This window comes from Manihot esculenta, chromosome 15 (assembly GCF_001659605.2).
Source record: "Manihot esculenta cultivar AM560-2 chromosome 15, M.esculenta_v8, whole genome shotgun sequence".
NCBI classification, from domain to species: domain Eukaryota; kingdom Viridiplantae; phylum Streptophyta; class Magnoliopsida; order Malpighiales; family Euphorbiaceae; genus Manihot; species Manihot esculenta.
In genome coordinates this window covers 3,151,842-3,161,293 of record NC_035175.2, presented here as the reverse complement: position 1 = coordinate 3,161,293, position 9,452 = coordinate 3,151,842, and the positions used below count along the sequence as shown (strand labels likewise).

The window sequence follows — 9,452 nt, the reverse complement described above, 5'->3', positions numbered from 1 at the left end:
TCTGTATCATATCATATCATATCATATCGAGGGCTAGTGGGTCATCCAATATCCATCCACATCAATAGTAAATTATGCAATGCATCAAATTTATGAATTCTAATGCAACAACCTATTACATAGCATGGCATTCATGATGCATAAACATGCTTAAAAGTTTGATTACTTTAAAAACAATAGATTAGTTTAGTTCTACTCACCTCTGACTGACGCTTTACTAACAAAGGAGCAGCTAACTTACTGCTGGCTTCTATGGTCTCTCAGGTCCAAACCTACACAGGTGGACTCAAATGAGGGACCAAACATAACTCTATCAAGACTCTAAACATCTCCCCAAAAACCCCCTAAAACATCATAAAACATGCATTAGAAACAAGCAAAAGAAGGCTGGGCAGGGGACTTTCGGCAGCAGGTTCAGGGCCGAAGGTCCCTACAGATCCGAAAGTCAGGCACTTTCGGGGGCAGGTTCGGCGGCCGAAGGTCTCCACAGATTCGAAAGTCACCAACCTTCGGGGGCAGGTTCGGCGATCGAAACTCCCTTCCAGATCCGAAAGTCCATTCTTTCGGGAGCATGTTAGGCGGCCAAAGGCTGCCTCCACAGACAGGTTCGGCGGCCGAACCCTCCTTCGGCGGCCGAACCTGGGTTCTCCAGAATGGCAGAACCCGATTCTGCCCTATGCATTTCAGCCACCAAAACTCTCCAAAACACATACCCATCCCCACAAAATATGCATACACACTTATCAAGCATAAGGGGCATAAAAACTAGCCTAAATCCCCAACAAACAACTATAAAACTATCACATAAGCATACATTGAACAAAAACCCAACTCAAACCCTATTGCTCTAGATCCAACCATTACATGCATTCCTACCCCTTAAACCTTCATAAAACTTAATTAAAAACATAAGAGAGGCAAGGATCCAGGCTTACCTCTTGAAGATCTAGGAGTGACAGCAACTCCAACGTGGAGATGAGTCAAACGGTCTCCAAGGCTTCAAGACTCGGATTTAAGCTTAGATCTTCAAAGACAAGAGAAAACTCGTGAAAACATTGAAGGATCTGAAGGAAAATCATAAAATCAACAAAGGGAGGGCAAGAACTCACCTTTGCCCGAAAATGGAGAAAAAACTCGCCCGTTTTCGGACTGGGGGCCTCTTATAGGTGGCTGGCCAGACCACTTTCGGGAGCCGAAAGAGCTCCCGCGGCAGCACCATGTTCGGCGGCCGAACATGAGGTTCGGCAACCGAACCTGAGGTTCGGCAACCGAACCTGGGCTTATCCCTCAAAAACATTTTCTTTTCATTTTTAAAACTTTAACTTAAAAACTTAGCATTAAAACCATGAAAAACATTTTGTAAAAACATATTTTACCCTTTCAGAAGTTCTGGTATCTGAGATTCCGGATTCCAGCGAAGATTCCGTCAGAAGGTTGGAATTCCGACACCGGAGTCTAGCCGGGTATTACATACAAGATTTCAATATACCAATCATTGCTCTTATAATTTTGCATTGTGATAATCAAGCAGCCCTACACATCACAGTTAATCTAGTCTTTCACGAAAGGACTAAGCATTTAGATATTGATTGTCACATTGTGAGGGAGTAATACAAAAAAGGTTTATTTCTCCCCAGAAAATATCTTTCAGCAACCAGATAGCTGCTTCATTCACAAAAGCTCTTAGTGCACCTATTTTTTAGTCTTTGGTTTCTAAGTTGGCCTTCATAATTGTTACCATGCCTCAACTTGAGGAGGGGATGTAAAATTATTAGATAGCCTTCTTCTTCTTCTTCTCTATGATTAGTTAGTCCTTTTTCGTCTTTTATTATTCTTTTATTCCTTTATGATTAGCTGTAAACTTTTTTTCGGTTATGCTGAGTTGTTTTTTATCTCTTTCTCAATAGACATCGTTTCTTCGTGTCACTCCTGTATATATTTTGCTTTTATATGTTTTGTGCAATGAGAGAGAAAACCCTTTTCTATTTTTGTTCTGTCTCTCTTATTCTTTAATGGCAGAATACTTTTAATCTCTCATAATCTTGATACTCACTTAGATAAGTGATAAAATAAAATATATTTTCAATCATAAAAATAAAATAAAATACATTCATGATGTATCCTTTACTTTCTCATCCTCCTGTCAAATTTCAAGAAGTGCCAAAAATAAGAACTTTGATTATCGAACAGCATCATATTAGGAGATATTTTTTTTCCCTGTTTCTGAAAGAACTGCTCCAGCTAGCTTTTATTGAAAATTCAAAGCAGTAGGGTGATTGATTAACAACGAATACATCTGAGAGCAAGTGTACGCCAATTCAAATGTCTCTGCAGTGAAGAGCAAGTAAGAATTAATGGGTAATCTATCTAATACTCACTATACAAAACTTGTCCAACCTCCTCATTTCTTCCCCTTTAATTCTTCTGTGTCAGAATTCATCTCTGCCCTTAATTGTCTTGGTCAATGAATGATGTATATTTTCTGCGCTTTGGACAAATTTGGCCCACCCTGGAAAACTTGAATATTCTTGTTTTCCAGGTTAACGGTCAAATTCTTGCAAGATTCCCCTGGATGTTCAAAAATTCATTTGCGTCTCCAAAAAAAAAAAATTATAGTAATTCCTCTATGTCTCCGGCTTTGACAAATAGATCGTACCAGAAATCCATATCATCATCAATACTTAGACAGTTGCCATTAAATCCTGATGCTGCTACCATATCTGATGCCAATTCCATGCTGGAACTGTCAATTAGTTCTGCTTCTGACCAGAAATCTTGGTCGATCACCGGGAAATATATCTCCGATGAGTCCATAGTTTCGACCTTGACGTCGTCGGTTTCGGCTGTGGCACCTGAAGTGTAGGTTGCGGTGGAGAGATCACTAGAAGAGGGCTGAGGTGACATTGCTGATTGCCCTGGACTTTCATATTGTCCTGGAAGAGCTGGGATATTGGAATTCTCAGATTCTGATGGGTTACTGATGCTGAGATCTTCACATTTTGGTACTGTCACGTATAGTTGTTGATTATTAGAATCTTGCTTTTGTTTGAGCTTCTTCTTCAAGTGGGTGTGCCACACATTCTTAATCTCGTTATCTGTTCTTCCTGGTAATTTGGCTGCAATTGCTGACCACCTGGAAAATGGAGGATAATTAATCTTCTTATCACTTGGAAAATTGCAATAATCAGTCTACCAATGGTTTAATTAATTTTCTTGGTTCATTTAATTAGATCTAAAATCCAAGAATCTTTCAAGACCAGATAAAGTAAAAGATCATCAATTCTTTTTCTCAGAATTTGAAGATCCAAACATGGTGCTGTGATTACCTATTTCCCAGCATTTCATGCAACTTGATGATAGTTTCCTCTTCTTCCTCAGTGAAGTTTCCTCTTTTAATGTCAGGTCTCAAATAGTTTATCCATCGGAGTCTGCAACTCTTCCCACATCTTAATAAACCTACAGAACAAAAAAGGAAAGGTAATTGAGACATCATAATTAAAAATGGAGCTCAAATTAGAAACAAAACCAAAAGCATAATCCAAATTAAGGGTTTGGGGAGTTTACCAGCTTGCTTAGGGAGTGCACGCCAATTGCTATGGCCATATTTTTGAATATGGGAAATCAAAATCTTATCTTCTTCAGGTGTCCAAGGCCCTTTCTTCAGTCCCATCTTCTCACAGCAAGGAGCCCTCACCATGTTTTTCTTGATTCTTTAAGCTTAAGCACTCTTTTGTTTTGTATATGAGCTTTCAAAGCAATCAACGGGATTAAACCTTGCAAGGCCTGAGATGGTGTATTTATATTGGATCCATGTGATTCAGGAAAAGTCAAGACGCAGAAAAGGCATCTCTCTTTCTCTCTCTCACACACACACGCTCAATATTCAAAAGCATTAGGAGCAATTTCCAGGAAGAAGGAGGATCACTGCGTACACAGAAACCAAGATTAGATTAGGTTAAACAATAAATTAATGAGTGGGGTTTAGAGTGTGACCAATTATTAATTCTCGTATTAGTAACACTACAAAATGACAAATTCTCATGTGCAACCAGCTTTAGAATATTTGCACAAATATTAAGCACCCATTATGCTTATCATCCTATCATAATATACCACGTTTTTTAAATACACAAATTTAAAAACTTTATAATATAAAAATTAAAAAGTTGGTTTCTTCAAAAAGACTTTTATATATTTATTTATTTCAGTTTGTTTTCTAGTGATAAAATTTTACATAATTGATATAATTGTATTTTGATGTAGATATATAAATATATAGCATTTTTAAAATTTCAAAAATATATATATATATTTCACAAAAATATATTATTTTAATATATATTAATATAAGTTAAAATTAGAAATATGTTTTAGTTCATAATGAAAAATTATAGACGTCAGATATATACACTTTTTGTAGTTAAACTAAAATTTAATAAAATATTTAATTTTTAAAAAGTATAAAAAATATTATAATAAATGACCACTATTTATTTTATTTTTAAAATAGACATCAGAAATTTTAAAATTTTTTAGATTTACTCAAATACACTTATTATCATACTAAAATTATAAGTGTTTAACCCTACTTATTTGAATAAAAAATATTATAAAATTATTATAATTAATAAACTAATAGCATACAATATTTATTAGATTTTTTTAAAGATATATTGATAAAATGAGCAAAGTTTTGTGATATCTAACGTTATAAACTTAAAATTTTTAAAATTCTTTATATATATAGTAAGGATAATTTTAAATAATATTTTTTATATAAGATGAAATTTTAGTAGTTGAATTTTTTTTTAAAAAAAGGAAAAGTTTATGCTTTATATGTATGTATGTAACTACATATGTACATGTACATAGTATTAATGTATTAAATTTTAAATTTATGAATTATTTTATTATTAAGTTAACTTACTTTTTTAATTATTTACAGATTGTAAATTAATTTACATTAATTTAATTTTTATGTTCCAAATTAAAAGAATATAATTTTTTATTGAGTTAATCGCTAATAAATTCTATACTTTTATTCAATTAATTATTATTCATATTATTAAAAAATTAATAAAATTATCATATAATTCAATACGTCAATACCACATGATCACGATTTGTAAGTAAAATTTAGAATTAATTATTTAAAAAAATTTTATTGTAATTTTACTTTATATTTTTAGTTGTTAAAATATTTTATATTTTTAATTTTATTATAATTATTTTTTTTATTAATTAATTATTATTTATATTATTAAAAAATTAATGAAATTATCCTGCAATTCAACAAATTAACACCATGTTACCACGTCATATCAGCAAAATTTAAAATTAATCACCAAAAAATCTTATATTTTATTTATATTATAATTTCATTCTATACTTTTACTTTTTTATTAATTATACTCTATTTTTGTAATATTTAACTAAATGAACTCAATTGATACTTTGTATAATTAGAAATTTATAAAATTATCAAGTTATAAATATATTTAAAAATTACTATTTATATTATTATTAATTTTTTTTTATTTTTATTAATAATTTTATAATCATAATTTATTTTACTCTTAGTTTGATTAAAATCATTATCAATCTATTTTTTTTAATTTGTCTAATATACTTTCTATTTTAAAATTATGTAAAAATAATCTTATTAAATATATTAATCATGAAATATTAAAAAATAATTTAATATAATATTTAATATAATTTAATTTAAAAATATTAAAAATAATAAAATAATATTTTAGAATATTTTTTAAATTATTCTTTTGATTTTCAAATATAATATTAATACACCATTTCTTAAAATTATATTAATATTTAAGTGAATTTTAAAAAAAAATTAATAAAATATAAATTAAATATTTGATTATCTGATCTGACTTGGTTAAATATTTAAGAAAAATATATAATTTATCTGAAATTATAAATTCAGTTTCTATCCATGTTCTAAAAAAATTATTAATAAAATAAATAATTATAAAAAAATTTTATAATTTTAATTTTATTACAATTTTACTTTTAAATTTTAAATTACTATCAAATTTATCTTGAAATTTACCGATATGACATATAAATAATAGTATATAATGATCAAAATTTAATTGATAAAAAAATATAAAATATAATTATAATAAAATGAAAAATATATTTTTTTGTACTATTAAGACTTTTTTATTTATTATGTATTACGATTTCAAATTAAATGTTCTAACTTCATTTTCGTTATCTCAACTTAACGTATGATATTCCTCAATTATTTACCGTTGGTTTTGGTAGTTTATTTGTCTCTTACTCTCTTATTGCAGGAGATCAACAGAGTTTAAATTTACTAATTGAAATTCTTAAGAATTTTAAAATAATTAAAAATAGCAAATACTCAAATTGAAAATGTGAAAAATCCTTACCGGACCCAACCCATTACGAAGCTAATACATTTAATAAGTAAATTTCATTATATATATCTCTCTCCGTGAATCAATTAAAAAATAAAAAATGTAATTTAATTATTATAATATAAAAAAAATTAGTTAATATACTTTTAAAGATATAAGATATTTTGAATATATTTTTAAAAAAAATTAAAAGTAGTTAATGAGTTATCTTATAGTAACATAGAACTAAATTAATTATTTTTTGGATAAATGAAATAGAGTGGTAAGCTTCAACTCGGTCAATGACTCAATAAGGTCAAAGAAGTGATTCGCCAATGAGAGAGGGCCAAACGGCAACACAAGTTGTGGGGGAGTGAGCGCACGTGGATTTGACTGTTCTAAAATCTAAGGAATAAAATTTTGCAAGTGGATACATGCATATATTTTTTCTTACTAAATTAAAATAAAATCTGTTCTTGCTTTGAAATACTGTCTTAGAATTTTCAAACCACTAATAATCAAATTGCCAACTCCTTTTTAATATACCAAACCTACTTACAATTTTTCTTTTAATCAAAATGTTCATACGAGCTCGATATAAAGACCTTTAACCTTTGAAATTCTTTTAAAAATTAGTTTACATATTATTCTCTTATCTAGGTATTTTTATTAATTAAAAAAATCACATATAAAAAATATATAAAATAAAAAAAAAATTTTAGCTTTATGAAAATATTTTATAATTTTCCGAAAATATGGGTCCACTTCATCCTGTAGTTCTGCAACATACCACATGGCTGCCATATTGGCTTCCTTCCATTGGATACTCATACCATTAATTAATATACAATAGGATTATAATTCTAAATCAGAATCATTCTATTTAATTTAAATATAATCATTTCGGATTTGGTTGGGTTGATGAATGTGTTAAAATTTTAATGATTAGACACACATATATACGCTAGCTGAAAATAAGTTTATACATAAATACATATATATGGACAAAAGAAGCACGTGATGATTTTTTTTTTTTAATTAACTTACTTCCTTATTTATATGAGCTGTGTAAATCTTAAGATTTAGGATTAAGATCAATTAAGATATAGTTTAACTCTCCATTTGAATAAAAAATTTCAAAATAATTTAATTTTATTATTAAAATTTTTTAAAAAAATCCATTTTTTTACAAAATATATCATGCGAAATAAAGGTAAGATTACTTCATACTTTTAAACTATCCAACTGCAAAATCTTGTCACATTGTGATTTGTGTCTTTTTCATGGACTCGTATAATTCATAAAATAAGACCTGGATCCATTATGCACTTTTTTTTTTTGGTAGCCTAGATCCCCTAGTTTCTCTCAGATTTGAGCAGAATTGATTTTTTTAAACATATTTTTTAAATTTAAAAAAGACTACACAGCTTCAAGACAAAACCCGTACTGGTCCTGGAACTCTTTTCTTTAATAAATTTACATTAAATAATTCATCCATTAATTTTATAAAAATATTTGGTAAATATAAAACAAGTTGGATTAAACAATTGAAAGTTGGAATTAATTATGCGTGGCAGTGGCGCCGGGTTATCATTATTTCTCAGTATATATATAAAAAATATAGAGAGAGAGAGCTGAAGCATGTGTTCCCACCATGCCTTAGTACTGGATATATAATAACAGAAGAGAGAGCGACTATTTCCTTTTTTTCTTTTTTAATTAAAAAAAAAAAAAAGGAAAAGGAGAAATAAATGAAGCCATTGTTGACTGTCTTCCGCCTGAATTACATGGCTGCGGCTTTTACTCGCAAGTGCTTTGTTACATGGCCTTATTTTTATCCTTTTGGTAGCTATGAAATCATTAGTATAGGGTTATGGCTGCTGAAACTTTAGTTATTATTAGTCCTCCAAAGAAAAAAAAAGAAAAAAGAAATGACATACGTAACTTTATTTTCACTCATAAAAAAATAAAGAATATATATAACTTATATTCCTGTATAGATAGCTGTTTTATTTCAATTTTAATTTTAATTTTAAATGCAATGTATTGAGATTAAAAAATAGAAAAAAAATGGAGATAGCTCTTAGTTAGCCGTTAATGAAGATGAGTTCAAATTAACGTTCAATGCATGAATGAAGTTTAGAATTTGATGTGTTCCTTTTTGTCAAAGTCAATTTCGTGGGCTAATTTTTTCTTCATCAATTGCACTTGTGTGCATGCTTTTCTCTTTAACATTTTCTCATAAGGTCAATCACTCAATTGGGTGACTTTTTTGCCTTTCTCAATATTTCTTTTATTATTATTATTATTATTATTATTATTTGTTTGCAACAGTATGAGCTTTAATGTATAAGTTTAAATTGGTATTTTGATTGATTGAAATGACACAGAACTATTTGATGTTACATTTTGAAAATGGATTACTCTTATTCAATAATTTCCACATCCTGATTAAGAAGACAAATCACAAATTAAAAGATTTAATGGATCCTTAATTAATATTGTCACCCTTATTTTCATAATTATATCATCCATACATATGATAGTTAGTCCACCAAGTCTCTTTTTTTTTTTCTTTTGTTTTTTTTCCTTTTTGGGGTCCACTGAAGTTGCTTGTAGTCATCCCTTATGGAATTAATTAATTTTATATTATCAATTTCATTTGGTGCATATCTTAAAAGTTTATTGTATCTTGCTAGTCGCTTTCATATTTTTTTAATTACTATTTTATGCTCTGAATTTTGTCTATTAATTATTGAGATAATTGTTCTCGTGACTCAAATATCGATCAACTGATTTTTAGCGGATGATTTTGGAGTGGACATTTACACAGCGGTTCAAATAAATAGATTTACTATTGATTCGAAAATAATTTTGCTAGGTCTTTATATATTTAATTTTGAAAAAAAAAAATAAAAAGGCGCTAAATTTTTATTGGGGATATTTTAAAGAAATTTTGAGATGCACAAATTAAATTAAAAATTATATGAAATTTAATAATATAAAAAAAATTAAATAATAATGTATTGGCTAAAAATTTTCAAAGGACTTCCATCCTTAGAGTTT

General features: G+C 28.7%; 1 protein-coding gene across 1 annotated transcript; it reads right to left on the bottom strand.

Moving 5' to 3' along the window:
• Positions 1 to 2,182: 2,182 nt before the first annotated feature.
• LOC110601117 (transcription factor MYB30) lies at positions 2,183 to 3,919 on the bottom strand. The gene is made up of 3 exons (XM_021738132.2): positions 3,565 to 3,919; positions 3,327 to 3,456; positions 2,183 to 3,133 (listed from the first exon to the last, which is right to left on the bottom strand). The coding sequence occupies exons 1-3, from the start codon at positions 3,695 to 3,697 to the stop codon at positions 2,611 to 2,613; spliced, it is 786 nt and encodes a 261-aa protein (XP_021593824.1). The 5' UTR covers positions 3,698 to 3,919; the 3' UTR covers positions 2,183 to 2,610.
• Positions 3,920 to 9,452: the final 5,533 nt, after the last annotated feature.